This window comes from Pipistrellus hanaki (assembly GCF_964339955.1).
Source record: "Pipistrellus hanaki genome assembly, chromosome: 1".
Taxonomy (NCBI): domain Eukaryota; kingdom Metazoa; phylum Chordata; class Mammalia; order Chiroptera; family Vespertilionidae; genus Pipistrellus; species Pipistrellus hanaki.
The window spans coordinates 39,123,523-39,140,659 of record NC_140503.1 but is presented as its reverse complement, the minus strand read 5'-3'; the positions used below and the strand labels follow the sequence as shown (position 1 = coordinate 39,140,659).

Below are 17,137 nucleotides of genomic sequence, written 5' to 3'. Positions count from 1 at the left end.
ATCTGGAGATAGTAAAGCCCGGTGAATCAAAGTAAATACTGGAAAGTGAATTTAAATAAAATAAGAACCTATCCTCTTGACTTTATATGTGGGCCCAAGACAACATAAAATGTCCTCATCCCTCATTAACATAACTTTGTTATATGGCATCTTCATTTTTGTGAGGGTGTGATGGTCAATTAGCATATTCCCTCTTTATTAGATGGTATGTTCAGGGCCAGTAATAGCAGGCATGTGGCATGGACAGGCCCACCCTAGGCAGGTCTGGCTGCTCCATTTGCCTGCCTCCTGAGTCCCCCAGGTCCCTCAGCCCCCCAGGGCTGGCTGAGGCTTATGCTGCCGGCAGTGGCAGCAGCAGAGGTATGATGGGGGATGTCACTTTCCCCTGATCGCTGGGTTATCTCCCACCCGAGGGCTCCCAGACTGTGAGAGGGGGCAGGCCCAGCGGAGGGAGCCACGTCCAGTGCATGAATTTTCATGCACCAGGTCTCTAATTTTATATCATTTGAGAATCAGCTTATCGATTTCCATAAAATGTCTGCTGAGATCACACTGAATCTTTTTTAAAATTATGTTTTTATTGATTTTTAGAAAGAGGAACAGAGACATAGAAATATTGATGGGCTGCCTTCTGCACAGCCCCCAACTGGGGTTCCAGTCTGCATGCAATGTGGGCATGTGCCCTGTCTGGGAATTGAATAGGAAACCTCTTGGTGGGTAGGTCTGTGCTTAATCACTGACCCACACCAGCTGGGCTGAATCTTTTTTGTTGTTAATCCTCACTGGAGGATATTTTCCCCATTGATTTTAGTTTAATATAAGCTCAGATTTCTCTCTTCCTCTTTCAGCTGTCTAAGGGCATTCTTTGATAGTTAATGAGCCTATTTGGGAAAGATTCTGTGGAAAGTAAAGGTTTCAAGACCTTGTTCAGCTAAAAATGTTTTCATTTTACTCTTAGGTTTAATAGTTTATTTGAATCCAGAATATTGAAGGCACTGCTTCTGTTGAAATTTGAAGCTGCAGTTTCTTGTTCCTTGGTATTTGACCTGCCCTTTTTCTTTGGAAACATAGCAGATCTTGTCACTGTGATGGTCATTGTGGGGTTATCTAGCTGGGTAGTTTAGCTAGGACACCTGATGTAGTTCTTTCCTCTTGCACTGGCCAGATAGCACAGAGAAGATTCTTCCAATATTGTGGGATGGGAAGATCAGGCTGCCAGGATTCAGTGAGAGAAGGAGGATACTGGTATCCAGTATGCAAATATTTCCTGTTTTGAGTATGGTCCCCTCCCATCTATTATATCCATCCAGGGTTCTTCAGTCCAGAATCCCCATGAACATACCCCAAATAAACAGCCACACACTTACTGAAATCACATGTGTATTTTTAAATACTTTATTTGCATAACATTTTATTGTTTGCATACTGCAGAATGAAAAGAACAGAGTCACAAGACTCATGGTCTGGCTCAACCCCTAACTGGCTGTGTGAACTGGGTCTGTTAACCTGCTAACTTCTTATTTCCCCATTTGAAAAACAGAGATGATAATACCTATTTTACAGAATTGCTAACGGCCAAATGAGATAGTTATACTGTTTTTCTCTCAAGTAATTAATTGCTCAAAATAAATCAGTAGTTTGCTATTGCTAACTCCTTGTTCATCATCTCAATGTTAACTGCCTTCAGTGAATGCATGAAGACACCAGGTACCAAGGTGACACTAACAATAGCAAAAGAGATGTAAACTAAAAAATGGCATTATTTCCTATTTTTAGAATATTGGTTTTTATAATGCTTATTTATACTATCCCATGAGGAATTCAATTTCACGTAAAACTTTTTTCTTAAACCTACTCAAAATGAACACCTACATATGTGAAAGACCCAACATTACACATGTAGTTGCTTTACAGTGTCCCCTCTGGTATAGTATATGTGAATTACATATCATGGGCAGTTAAATACTCCCCTCCCTCCCCCCCAACACACACATAAGGGATAATATATACGAAGGTTAATTTTTTATGCATTATCCCTACTGTAAAAAAAAATCACAGGTATTATACTGCTTGTCAAGAATACATACACGGTTGTCATATCTACATACATACCTCTTCTAATAATATTTCAACCATCATCAGTATCTTCTGTATGACCCCTTACAGCTATTTGTAGTTGAAAACACAAAATTCACTTTAAGGCAATTCTGGATAATATTGTTTTATAAAATACTTGTGTTAAACAAAATTGCAGGTATGTATTGAACCTCCAAACACACTGCTTTAAACCCTCTTACTACTCTTAAAAGGTAAACAAAATTTTTATACATCATAAAAAAATGTAAGCTGCTCTGCAACCCTCCTTTGCGAAAAGTTAGATAACATTACACCACTCCAGCAAGAGATTAATAAATAAGGATTAAATATTCTATTTTACAAAAACATACAGAATAGCCAATGTAAAAGTGAAAGGCTTATTTGATAATTTCTTTATAAAATTATGTTCATTAAGAAGGAATAAAACATGATATAAAATGAGAAAACTGTCATTTATCTCCTTGAAGATAAGCACAAGTTGTTATCTAAAAATATGACACCCCTGTTACAAACATTATTTTTTTTAAAAAGACTGGGCTTCCTGGAATTATAGGACTATTTATCTCATAGCTTTTATTAAGCAAACTTGATATAACCACCACACAGTGGCAAGAGATAAAACAGCTGTTTCCAGCTACAGAAAATATTGAATTCTACCTTAAAGTACAGATCATTTGAGATATAACCCATAACAGTTAAAGCAAATCATAGTGTAGTTTGTATTGAATTCCCTTAAGATATTTTTGCTTTTAATGGAATATATTCATTTTCCTGTCATTCGGGATCAGTTTCTGTTGCTTAGTAACTATTTTCATGTCCAGCCAAGATGTAAAGATTGCTGTGTGCAGTAGGGTTTTCTGTTGGCCTACTTTCCAAAACGACAACCCTGCAATTAAACCAAAACAAAAGTTTTGTGTAAGAGTAAAGACAGAGATTGCAGCTTCCAATACTAACATCAAACCAGGAAAGAATACCATTGTTTACATTCTCATAAGATTGCATAAAGATCACAGACATAGCACAGTTAAGTTCAGCTTTACATTTTATAACTTAAAAACAAAACTGAGTAAGAATTGATGAATTTATGTATAAAAAGTATTGAAAACCTTTTAGGAAAGTCTCATTCTCTTATTCCAACTACACCAAATTGGCTTACTCATATGCCAATGAAAGTTATAAATAAATAGCTTTAGAAAATATGCTAAGAAGAAGGGGGTGGAAGAAGGGCTGAGGATAAAACATGATTTCTATGAGACACCCATTCAAACTGTTCAAGGTATTTAAAAAATTTTTTTTTAAAAAAGTATAAAGTGTGGCCTAACTCCTTTGTCCATGGAACAAGGGTAAGGAAAGAGTTCAGAAAAGGACCAATAGGAAGAAAATTCAATAAAGTGCCATACCATAGGATTTACACTATTGTTGAGGGGTTTGAAAAGAGAATAAAAAATAATGTACCCATGAACAGAAAAAAGTCTTGGAGGGGGAATTTTTCTAGTGTATGAGTTTTCTACAACTAGTATAGTACTACTTTTGTAATAAAACAATAAAAAGTAATATGTACTTTGCATTATGTATTGCAGAAAAGTAGAAGCAGAAAATAAAATTACCTATAACCCAATTACCTAGTTAACTATTATTAATGTTTTTACATAAAATAAAAAAAATAAATCATGAAATCAAAGAGATGCTCAAGTAAGATAAAGAGAATAAGGCAATGATCTGAAGAAAAAAGGTTTTTTTAGGGAAAATCGTGACAGAATGGAGAAAGTCAAAGGGAATAGCTGAAGGAGAAGGTTCAGGGGTGGGGGAGGTGGAAGGAAATACATAACTAAGAGAAATGGCTTAAGCAGAATTTTCTCTTACTGTCTTGTTTAGGTGCCATTTATGCCAGGATTATTGGATGACCCACAATTCTTTTGTCAGCCCTTCCTGGAGAAGCAAACAGCCTCCCATTTTAGAGTCTTTAACCAGGTGCTCCTCAAATTCTCTATGGGCTTACCTTTTCTACTCATTAGTTACCATTTTTCAAAAAAATATTTTTTTCTCCTTACAAAAGTCTCCTAAAAATTTTTATAGGGTCACAACTCCATCCCCTCTTTCCTTAAGTGTGTAATATTTAAGCAATTATTTTGTGACTAGACTGAACTTGAAGACCTGAGGTTCTCAATCCTCAACTTAGGACTAATGCATACTATTAGTCAATTTTGCTGCAGTAACAATTGTTGTTGAGAAAATAGAAAGGAGTGTTTATTTTTAAACTGAATCTTTCTTGTTGTAAGTATTACTTATCTATGTCCGCTTCCCCCCCATTGACCCCTTTTAGCTAGCCCCCACCCACTTCCCCAGGCCTTCACCACCCTGTTGTCTGTGTCCATGGGTTATGCATATATGCATACAAGTTCTTTGGTTGATGTAGGAACGGGTGTTTTATTAGTTGTTGAGGTAGACAACATAGACTTTGGGGAACAAAAACTACTAAATTTTTTCTAAGATGGCACAGTTTTGGAATTTGTCTTTAATTTTTATCACAGAGATCCACATAATTTCTCCTAATTTAGACTGACCTCAGAAAATGAGTTGAATAGGTACTGATATAAAAGCAGATGCCAAGGGGGTACATATTCTGTTGGATTTATATAATAATAGTTAATAGAAGGTAAAAAGCTAGAAAGAAATGATGAAAACAAAGGAGCCTGAAATGAAATATGTCCTGGTACTAGGTACATAAACACCTATATTAACACATTTTGTCTTGGCTGTGTATAACTATCTCTATGGTAAAAGATTGATTAATCAATTGATTAAAATACTATTCTCTCTATCAATAAAGATGCTGAGAAATCCTCTAAGAGTTATCTGACAGTATTTAAGAACACAACCCCCAAACTCCTTTGGTAATTAAAACAACCACACTCTTTACCTGTCTGATCCTAATAAGCGGAAAACTCTTGTTTCATCTGAAATCTCTTGGGTAACCTATGAGAGAAAATACCTATTAGTAATACTTTATCCCCATATTACTTAAATAATTTAAAAATCATTTAGATAGAGCAAGTGTTAAACAATTATAGTTTCTGATAGACTCACTTCCTCAAATGAAATAAATTTTAGGAATTACCTTTTGACTATCTATTAGTAGAAATAAAACATTTATGAAAACATCTGTTATGGGTCAGGCATTTTCCCTAGAACTCTTTGTATTATAATCCCCGTATTACTAGATAGAAAAAAACACGAAGATGTGCAGCGGTTAAGTAACTTGCTTAAGGTTATAGAACTGGCAGACCCAGGTTTGCGATGGCAGAGTTCCTGCTCTTGCCGGTGTCAGAGTGCAGATTCCAGCGGAGCTGCGGTAAACACGCCATGTGCCGGGTCTGACACCAGCGTACCGGTGGTCTCTGCTCTGTCTTCTCCAAAGCTGTAGAAGGCACTCAGTCAAGCACAGGTACTATACCAAAATGTGCGGAGCTTACACCCCCAGGGAAAACCTTAACCAAAAGGGACAGCAGATGGTGTATAAACGCACCTTCAAATGAGTCAGTTCTGAGGAGTATTCTACGTGGTCCTCAGTGGGCGGTATGGGATTAAGCCCTGGTTGCCCATAGTGGAACCGTTTATTACTGTGCTCTGTATTGGCTTTTTGCCCCTCTCGATTTACACTCCTCACTCCATCACTTGTTTTCTGGTATCTACTCCTAAATAAACTACCTACACTTGAGTCCTTGTCTTAACATTGCAGACGGATCACGAGAATTCTCGCTTATTACACAGTGTTTTACAAAGTATCACACTTAAAAAATATATTAGCTTTAAGAACATATAATAAATAACTTCAGAATGCAATGTGCATTTAATTTTAAAGCGTGCCTTTAACATTTATGTAAAACGTTTTTTGTACTCTTTCAATAGAAACTTATCTGGCCACTGGGTAAAGCTAGCAATAAAACTACTGGTCTGCAATGTGTTAAGGTCAGCTTTTGGAGGAACCCAAACTACAAGAGTATGGGTATAAAATAACTATAAAAATAGTGTGTTATCAATGAATTTGTAGAGAGCTAGGAAGATAGAATTAATAAACTTAAATAAGGAAACAAATTAGAAGATTTACTAGGTGGAGCTAATTTTCATATATTAAGTTAAAAAATGTTCCAATCATTGTGGACTGGAATGGATGAATATTATTTTATTAATTTTACAGCAGAGCCCAAATTCAAGTGTGAGAACATAAGCAGAAAGAAAGAGGTAATCAAGATGAGTTAAAAACGGGAAATAAAATTTGCACTTGATGTGGTGAACAACAGGTATCTTCCATAGATTGCTAACTGAAGGAATGGTACAATGAGATCAGCATCTGAGGACAATTAATCTGATGGCAGTAGGCAAGGCTGTCGGCTCAGTTAGAGGCAGGGACCAGTGATTAGTGACATGGGCAGTAACTTGATCAGTGGTCGGCAAACTGGGGCTCGAGAGCAGCAGTTTGCCACTCTGTTGACTAATGAGATTGCTGACCACTGTCATATACTACCCTTTTCCTCTTTGCACACAATATGCCACAATTGCCTACTCCTCACAGCTTCCAACTACATGGTAACAGTTAGTCTAGCAGTGGTTGGCGAACTCATTAGTCAACAGAGCGTCAGTTTGCCAACCACTGAACTGATAAACTGACATGTTCAAAGATAGCGAATTTATGTCATTTTCTCTTAGAAGTATTCTAATTCCTCATTCATATAAGTGGTGAAAATACTCAATTACAGGCAATTCAAGAAGAAGACTTTAAGCTTTAAAATAAGCCCACATACTGGTATTTGTGAGACCGTGGTACACAAGAATTTTACGGGCACTCACACACACGGGAAATGTCTCTGCTAGTATTGTCTAACTATTACTTTTGGAGATCCTTCAAATCCAGGCTATGTCATCTAGACAAGCTACTTAAAAATGGAAATATGAATAGTACCTAACCCCACTGGATTATAAGCATTAAGTAGCTAATATTTGTCAATGCAGGAACACAGATTCTAGCAAAGTTTGAAATTATTTATAATTATACTTCCCTATGCCTTACAATGCTATAATAACAGTGTTTTGCATGTAGCTGGTACTCAAAAACTATTTTCTAAATGAGTTAATGTTCTTATATTTTCCTTAGTCCTGGGATCTAATACATGTCAATTTAGGATTTTAAATAAAATATTAAAAAAAGAAGCTTACACTTCTAGATTATGGAAAAGGCTCATTAAATTTAGAAAACTACTACAAGGCTAGTAACCATATTTAAAAATTACAAATTAAAGGACTGAAATGTGGCCACTGAGAATTTTACAATACAAAACTGAACGGGGAGAATAATACTGGCAATTTTGCTCTGCCAGTTCACAGTATTAAAACCACTAGACATAGCCCTGGCTGGTATGGTGCCGTTGGTTGAGCATTGTACCATGCACCAAAGGGTGCCAGTTCACTTCTCGGTCAGGGCACATGCCTGGGTTGCAGGTTCGATCCCCAGTAGTGGGTATGCAGGAGGAAGCTGATTGGTACTTCTCTCTCACTTTGATGTTTCTCTTTCTCCCTCTCCATTCCTATCTCTCCAAAGTCAACTTAAAACAATAAAGGCACTAAACATAGTAATGTAGGTTCAGAAAGAACATGTATAAAATGAACACTTCAATATTAAAAATCTTTAGTGGAAACCACTGGAGGTAATCTGAGAAACCTTACCTCATCTGATTTGAAGCTTTTCCCCTGCATTCCATGTTTCCAGAAAGCCAACACACTGTCTTGAAGGCACACTAAAAAAGATTAGGGGGAGGTGAAACTGAAATACAGCACAAGTAGTTCATGATACATTTTCCTTAACTGTTTTTAGTAAACGATAATGTAAGGCTATCCAAATGCTTGGTGCAAAATTCCACTGTCTAGACCATTAGTTCCCAACATTTTTGTGGCTAAGCCATGTCTAAACTCAAATAATTTATTGAGTCGGGTAATACAAGTTTTTTTTTTTTTTTTTTTTTTTAAATACACACACACACACACACACAAATATATAAAATAGGCATTTATTTAAACATGAGCTAACTTATTTTTTAAAAAGATTTTTATTTTTCAATTACAGCTGACAGACAATATTATTAGTTTCAGTTGTATAACATAGTGATCAGACATTGGTGTAACTTTCAAAGAAACCTAAGTTGTATCTGATTGTTGGAAAATTAGACATATGCCCTACACTACTAAAGGTGATGGGAGACAGTGATAGAAACTTACTGTATGTTTTATTAGAATACTAACTCTATAAAAAGCTAATGTAAGAATGTCTTGGAAACATAATTTTAATAAAGATAAAACAATTTTACTAAAAAATCACACGTTTCACTAATTGTGGTGAATATGAAACCCAGTTACCAGTTTATTTTATTCATTCATTCATTCATTTATTTATTTAATTTAAAAATATATATTATTGATTTTTTTACAGAGAGGAAGAGAGAGGGATAGAGAGTTAAAAACATCGATAAGAGAGAGTCATCAATCAGCTGCCTTTTGCACACCCCCTACTGGGGATGTGCCCGCAACCAAGGTACATGCCCTTGACCGGAATCGAACCTGGGACCTTTCAGTCCACAGGGCGACGCTCTACCACTGAGCCAAACTGGTTTTGGCTACCAGTTTATTTTTTAAAAGATTTAAAGGGACTCTTTTTACCCAGGAAGATCCTTGTAATTATTCCAAGGTTCACTGCTGGGGAGAGATGGTAGCTTATGAGGAACACATTTTTGTGTAACAATTAAAGTTCCCTAAAAAATTTGACACATATGAAAAAGTTGAGGTATCAGTGTGTTTTAGTTGAAATGAAGAACTATAAAGATCTCCGTCAGGATCTCTATTGAAGATATCAAAGCTTAGAAACTGGCATGCAACATCCAGGACTTAAAGAAGTGAGGAAGAAATGAGCTCCAACATTCCTTTTGTCCTGGCATCTACAGAAAGTTTAGGCTTTCTGCTTCAATAAATGAAGATTTTTCAATCATAAGCAAATTATGTTTATGTAAGATATTTACACAGAGGGATCATTATACTTTGTAACAGGACAAAACGCCAATTGGGAAACCATTAAACTATTTTTTTAAACACCTTTTAAAATAATGAGAAATATATTTTTTAAGGTATATATACATTTAACTACAAAATACATATATTTTTTCAAGGCCAAAATAAAAATTTCCAACTTTGTTTCAAGTATTTTTGACTTATGGTAGAATCATATCATATTATACTAAGTTCAGTGTTTCCAGCCACATTATTTTTTTTAAAAGTTCTATCATCCCTAGGGGGAAATACTTACTGACATATAATCAATGAGAAATATTTATCATAAAACCAATGAGTATGATAGAGTAAAACACTCATTGACAATAAAACAAATTAAAATGGCACATTAGTTTCTAAGTGGGAAAGTATCTATTTATATAGAAATAGACTAAAAAGCAATAACCATCAACACACACCAAGCAGAATAAGACACAAAGAATTATAGCATATCTAATATCATTAATCATATCACACAAATACCTTCATGATTTGGAAATAATTGGGAGAAGTGTAATTCACTTGAGGCAATAAAGGGAACAATAAACAGAAATTTTAAAATGATTTCAAGTTTTAAATATTTAGGAACCAACAATAAAAAATTTATTATTGTCTACACTTGCTTTGTCTAATACAATAGTAACTAGCCATATGTGGCTATTTATTTTAAAATGTAAATTAATTAAAATTAAAGAAATGTAGCACTAACCATGTTTCAAGTACTTAACAGGTGTGGTTAATGACTACTATATTTAAGAGCACAGAAAACACTTCCATATCACAGAAACTTCTAAGACACTGCTGGTCTAGACAACCACAGATACAGAATGAAGGGAAAACCAAGTATTCTAATAGATTAAAAAAAAAAAAAAGACTTACCTACAGACTCAATGCAAAAATCAAAAGTTAGCTCAGAGGCCAGTTTCTTACTTGACTTTAGTTTTCCTTGTAGATTTACAATTTTTACAAATTCTTAAAAAAAGAAAAAACACGTCAAGACTGGAAATCCAAATCTGTTAAAGTAAATTTAACTTGATATATGGATTTTACATGAATATAGAACAATATTCTTAATGACATTCAACTATTTAGATTCAAACATGTCCAGAGAGAAACTGTCATTAATATGTTTTATAATATAACTATAAGAGTACCTTCTCTGGTAAATGGCAATTCCGTTGTTATTTTTTTCTTTTTTAGATGGTATATATTAAACACTTATATTCTAGTTTTTAAAAAAGTACAATGTTAAAAAAAAAGTACAGTTTCTTTAAAAGTGGCTACTTTTAAATAAGTGATAAGTGATTTTCTCCCCTTACAAATTACAGATCATGATAAGTATATCTGTAGTCATTCAATACAATAGTATTGAGCACTATTGTAACAAAAGGGCAATGAGTAGTACTCTTAAGGGTAACAATTTCTTTATAAGTAAACTCTGGATGGGGATATGCATAATTTATTTTCCTTTCATCTATTTGTTTTTCACTTTAACCATCTTAGTTCTGACTTGGAAGACACCTTTCTCTGTACTGCTTTCTTATCTACCTAACATAATTTGTGATTTCAGGCCTGTCTCCAACTGGTGTTTACTAAAACCGATTCATACTGCATAGTTGATGCTTAATTTTTGAAGTCTTATATTGTTCTTTAAAAAAATATCTTAAGAAAGTCAGCTCTCCATTTACTTTGAATAACTGGGAAGTGGAGGGCTTAATCAAAGGTTTAAATTTTTTTTTGTTTTGTTAAATACATAAATCAACAAAATGAGACTAAGCACAATTTACTTTCCTTGGATGTCCCAGAAGGTATTAAGGATTTAACATTAAAGGTTCAACATTATTAAAATCAAATTCTGATTATCTGTTTATTTGCTTAATCAATACAGACCTTTCTAGCTCTTTGGGTAAAATATAATTCATCAAATATATCACATGATCTCACTCATTTATGGATAATAAAGAACATTATAAACGGATGAACAAAAAGATAGATACAGAGGCAGTAAAGCATCAGACTGTCAAATTGCATCAGGAAGGATGGGAGGGGTGGAGATAAGAGATCAATAGAAGGACTTTTATGCATGCTTATAAGCATAACCAATGGACACAAAACATGGGAGGTGAGGGCATGTATGGGAGTGGGGTGGGGGGGCAATGGGGAGATATGTACACATGTAATACCTTAATCAATAAATAATAAAAAATTAATTAAAAATTTATCAGGTTAACTTAAATGTAATTGAATAATACTTCAATCTTATCAATATTAAAATAATCCAAAGTACTTAAAAATGATGGGCAAATGAGATACTTTTGAGTTTTGAGTTACTTATCTGTAATATTAGATTATCTTTATGATAATATAAGGTAAATCCATTAAGTAGCCTTCAGGGAAAAGAAATTAGGATGGAAATACAGACAAATTTGGTAGTATAAAAATTTAAAAAATAACCCTATTAAGTAATTAAAAAAAAATGGATCAAACATAGCAAATACTATCAAGTTTTAAATATAGTTTCTAATTTAGGTTGGATTTCACCTTGCAGGATTCACTGCATAAAAATAAGTTTGTTTGCAAAACTGAAGTAATACCTGTTGTTAAAAGTTTCTCTGATTACATTATAACACTCTTCTATCAATAACCTGGTGCACAAAATTCGTGCACGGGGGTAGGGGGGTGTCCCTCAGCCTAGCCTGCATACTCTCCAATCTGGGACCCCTCAAGGGACATCCGATTGCCTGGTGAGATCAGGCCTAAATGGGAAGTCGGACATCCCTCTCAAAATCCAGGACTGCTGGCTCCCAACTACTCACCTGCCTGCCTGATTGCCCCTAACCACTCTGCCTGCCAGCCTGATAGATGCCTAAATGCTCCCCTGCCAGCCCAACTGCCCTTAACTGCCCTTCCCTGCTAGCCTGATCGACGCTTAACTGCTCCCCTGCCAGTCCGATGCCCCTAACTGCCCTCCCTTGCAGGCCTGGTTGCCCCAACTACCCTTTCCTGCAGGCCTGGACCCCCCTAACTGCCCTCCCCTGCAGGCCCAGTCAACCCCAACTGTCCTTCCCTATGGGCCTGTTTCCCCCTCCCTGCCAACTGCCCTCCTCTGCCAACCAAGTCACCCCCAACTGCCTTCCCCTGCTGGCCTGATCTCCCACAACTGCCCTCCCCAGCCAGCCATCTTGTGTCCACATGGGGGCAGCCATCTTTGACCACATGGAGGCGGCCATCTTGTGTGTTGGAGTGACAGTCAATTTGCATATTACCTCTTTATTATATAGGATAACTCTTCCTAAATCAATAAAAACCCAACTCAATGAAGGTGTTAAGTCTATATGTACATAACAACCTCACTGACATGATTCCAAAAGTCATGTTATACGATTATAAATGACCATGGTATGCACTGCATAATGATGATCTGATCAACAATAGACTGCATATATGAAGGTGGTTCTAGAAATTATAATGAAGCTGAAAATTTCAATTTCCTAAAGATGCAGGCTTGTAACATTGTAGTGCAACACATTACTCATATGTTTGTGGTGATGAAAGTGTAAACGAACCTCCTACACTGCCAGTCATATAATAGTACAGCATTTATAATTATGTATAGTACATAATACTAAAGATAATAAATGGCTATGTTATAGCTTATATATTTACTAGAGGCCCGGTGCATGAAATTTGTGCACAGGGTGTGTGTGTCCCTCAGCCCAGCCTGCATCCTCTCCAATCTGGGATCCCTCTCACAATCCAGGATTGCTGGCTCCCAACTGCTCGCCTATCTGCCTTCCTGATTGTCCCTAACTACTTCTGCCTGCCAGACTGATCACCCCCTAACCACTCCCCTGTCAGCCTGATTGATACCTAACTGCTCCCCTGCCAGCCTGATTGCCCTTAACTGCCCTCCCCTGCGGGCCTGGGTCCCCTCACCAGTTGCCCCCAACTTCCCTCCTTTCCTAGCCTGGTCACTCCTAACTGCCCTCCTCTGCAGGCTTGATCACCCACAACTGCCCTCCCTTGCAGGCCTGGTCCCTCCCAATTACCCTCCCCTGTTGGCCATCTTGTAGCAGTCATCTTGTGTCCACATGGGGGCAGCCATATTGTTTGTTAGAGTGACTGTCAATTTGGATATTACTCTTTAATTAGATAGGATAGAGGCCTGGTGCACGGGTGGGGGCCAGCTGGTTTGCCTTGAAGGGTGTCCTGGATCAAGGTGTGGGTTCCCTTGGGGCATGGGGCAGCCTGGGCCAGGGGCCTGTGGTGGTTTGCAGGTGGGCATGCCCCCTGGTGATCCAAGTGGAGGTCCTGGTATCTGTGGTTTATTTATTTTCTATAATTGAAATTTTGTAGCCTTGAGAGGAGGCCAGAACCAGCTAGGAAGCTTGGCTCTCTCCATCGCCAGGGGCAGCCCAAGCCTCCTGCTCTCTCCAGCTCAGTGGCTGCTGCCATTTTAGTTGGGATTTATTTATCTTCTATAATTGATACTTTGTAGCCTTGAGTGGAGGCCAGGGCCAACCAGAGCAGGTGGGAAGTTTGGCTTCCTCCATTGCTAGGGAAACCCAAGCTTCCTGCTCGCTCTGCGGCTGCAGCCATCTTGGTTGGGTTAATTTGCATACCTGCTCCTGATTGGCTGGTGGGCGTGGCTTGTGGGTATAGTGGAGGTATAGTCAATTTGCATATTTCTCTCTTATTAGTGTAGATTATTCTACACTTTTTACTGTTATTTTAGTATATGCTTTCTATTTACAGAAAGTAATGTTTTCCATAAAATAGCATGATGTGTTATGTTGGCAGCTGCCACACACATCTAATGTTTAGAGTGCCTCCTGAATGCACCGTTTTCTCTTGTGCTTGATTTACTCTCATGCTGTACAGTTCACACTGTACATGTATGTAAACTAGGAGCAGCAGGCTGTATACCATATATAATCTTGGTGTGTAGAGGCTGTACCATCGAGGTTTGTGTAAGTGCACTCTTAAGATGTTCCCATAATTACAGAATCACCTAACAATGCATTTTTTAGATCTGGGTATTCCCATTAAGTGGCTCATGAACATACCTTCTAGTTTTCATTAATTGAATTATGGAAAAAAACCCTCAAAATAGTTTTACACAGAATTTTATACAGAATAGTTTTATATAGATTTTTGCCCCAAAGTTATGGCAAACTGTTCTAATATAATGTTTTCAAGTAGGCCAAACAAAAAAAAGTCACAGAGAATAGTAATGACAAACATCTATTAATTACTATTTATGATATCTGTAGCCAATTTAGATTTTCATCAATAAAATAAGGTCACTTAAGATGAAAAAAGTGAAAAATTTTCAATTATAGCGTAATAGAATAATTTCAGTGAAAAGACTTGTTATATCAAGTAGAACATTTAGAATAAGTTTTAAAATAGTACTTACTATCTAAACACACTAAAACGGTATCCCTTTCCAACTGTGTTACGTGAATGGAATCTAACTGTTGGTTGCCTTGGAGGGGAAAAAAATAATGTTAGTTCTATAACAATCTTTAACAACCTGATGAACAAAAAGATAGATACAGAGGCAGTAAAGCACCGAACAGACTATCAAATTACAGTGGAAAGGCTGGGGAGTGTTGGGGAGGGGGGTGGAAAGAGATCAACCAAAGGACTTGTATGCATGCATATAAGCATATTGTCAGTCAATGGACAACCAATGGACACAAGACACTGGGGGGTGGGATGAGGGCATGCGACAGGGGGTAGGGGAGGCTGGGGGAAGGTTAATCGGGGGAAAAAAGGAGACATATGTGCTACTATATGTAATACTTGAAACAATAAAAAAAAAAAATAGAACTTAGAAAATAACACAAATTCTGACCTTTTCTGTGATTTGAAACTAATCTTTGAAATTTAACACAAATTGGATTTTATAATAATATACTATTTTTTCAAAATATGTATATAGGTCAACTTAGGAGAACAATCATTAAGTCCCAAGTAAGGCTAAGTGAGCTGAGAAAAGCTAAAAATTACTGTTAATTAACACTTCAGCTTGTTCCAAAAAGGTGAGTTACAAAAATACAATGAAGCAAAGGGTAAAATACACAAAAGTAAGGTGCATGCTATACAATGATTAGATTTTGCTCTGCATTTTAAAGGAACCAATGGGAAGATGGAAACAAGATCAGTTATGTGAATCACAGCATCCCTGAGATAAAAAACAAATCAGTAATTCAGAAAAACAAAAATTAAATTAAATTAAAACCATAATCAAAGACAAAATTTCCTGGTGTGTGTGTGTGTGTAAATTCCTTATTAAAGAGGACACTTAGTAATATAATGAACATTTTTGTCAACAATTTCTTGGCAGGAAATAATTTTCATCACTTTGCTGATATTTGCAGGGTTGTTTCTTTTGATATATATACTGACAGATGTGATGGCATTTGTGTGTGTGTGTGTTTGTGTGTATAATGGCATTTTTGATTAAACAATTCATTTTTGGCACTCAGATTGCTTGAATAGTCTAGCTAAGTCTAAGAAAAATATTTTAGATTATTTAGTGTAGTCATTCTTTTAAAAAAATATATATATTTTTATTGATTTCACAGAGGAAGAGAGAGGAAGAAACAGAAACATCAATGATGAAAGAGAATCATTGATCGCACACCCCCTATTGGGGACTGAGCTTGCAACTTGGGCATGTGCTCTTGAACAGATTCTAACCCAGGACCCCTCAGTCTGCAGGCCGATGCTCTATCCACTGTGCCAAACCAGCTAGGGCTAGCACAATCATTCTTAACTGATTTTCTTTGGGAAGCCAATGGATCCTCTCCCTTAAAAACTGCACATTTAAATGTAAATACAAAGTTTTATGTATTATTTTTGGATGTTTTTGGACCTTCCAAAGCTCATACACAGAGAAGAATTCTGGTGGACAGAACTGATAAATTGTTGGTCACTTGGGCAATAGTCCAAAAATAGTTTTTCTCAGTAAATCTATGTTCATGCATTTATTGAACAAATATTTATGGGGTGCTGACAATATGCTTAGAATAGGAGTAAAAATCAATAAAAAAATCTTAGAGCCCTAGCTGGTTTGGCTCAGTGGATAGAACATTTGAAATGAAGACTCCTTCATTTCACTTACTATGTAGGCTTTAAAAATAAGTTGATTGATTTGTTCCAATTTTAAAGTTTGAATATAAATTTCCCAACTTTTTCTGAACTTCCATTGAGACATGTTGGATAAAACTTTAAGCTAATGAATCATTCTCAGACAGTGCAAGAGATATGTCCCCGTATATTTGAATGATAAAGCTGGATGCCACACATGGAAAGCACGTGAACTCAATGATTCTAAGCAGTGTTGAGGGAAAACTGATAGGGAAAAAAAAGATGTAAACCTCTTTGCTTGAGAAGCTGGTAAATTTGAAAAAGTACAGGGGTGGGCAAAAGTAGGTCCACAGTTGTTTGTATGAAAAAATACAAATTAATACATAATAAAACAAGAATAAACTCTGTGTTTCCCATACTCATAATTGTAAACCTACTGTTCCCCACCCCTGTATCTTAGAAAACTTAAATCATTAAAATTTTCCTTGGTAAAGTAATTTGTATCAAATTACCTCAGGCAGGTAGAAATCATAAACTAGGCTTCTTGGGAAACTATGATCTGAGTGTTTATTTGACTGAAACCACATTGGTTGAAATCATTCTGTTTTTTTTCATATGCAAAATCATCAATATTTTAACATAAGATAAAAACACTTACCAGCACCAATTTCTGTAAACCATGAAGATGCAGAATTCAAATTGATTGTCTCAAACTGAACTACCTGATTTGATTCCGTGCCTTTGCTAATAGCTACACAGACCATAGGGTATTCTTGTTCTGGTATTACCAGCATTTCAAAAACATTCAAAGGACTTGGCAGAGGAAAATCAAAGTGCTGCAAAAATAAAC

General features: G+C 36.3%; 1 protein-coding gene across 1 annotated transcript in view; it reads right to left on the bottom strand.

Annotated features, from left to right (window-relative positions):
- Positions 1-1,610: 1,610 nt before the first annotated feature.
- Positions 1,611-17,137, bottom strand: part of MAP4K5 (mitogen-activated protein kinase kinase kinase kinase 5) — a 92,099-nt gene continuing 76,572 nt past the window's right edge. The window contains exons 27-32 of the mRNA XM_084886839.1: positions 16,946-17,123; positions 14,609-14,677; positions 10,069-10,161; positions 7,819-7,889; positions 5,018-5,073; positions 1,611-2,983 (exon numbers count right to left, since the gene is read on the bottom strand). Of these exons, the coding sequence (XP_084742965.1) occupies positions 2,896-2,983; positions 5,018-5,073; positions 7,819-7,889; positions 10,069-10,161; positions 14,609-14,677; positions 16,946-17,123 (555 nt within the window). The 3' untranslated portion in view covers positions 1,611-2,895. The remainder of the gene's footprint in view (positions 2,984-5,017; positions 5,074-7,818; positions 7,890-10,068; positions 10,162-14,608; positions 14,678-16,945; positions 17,124-17,137) is intronic.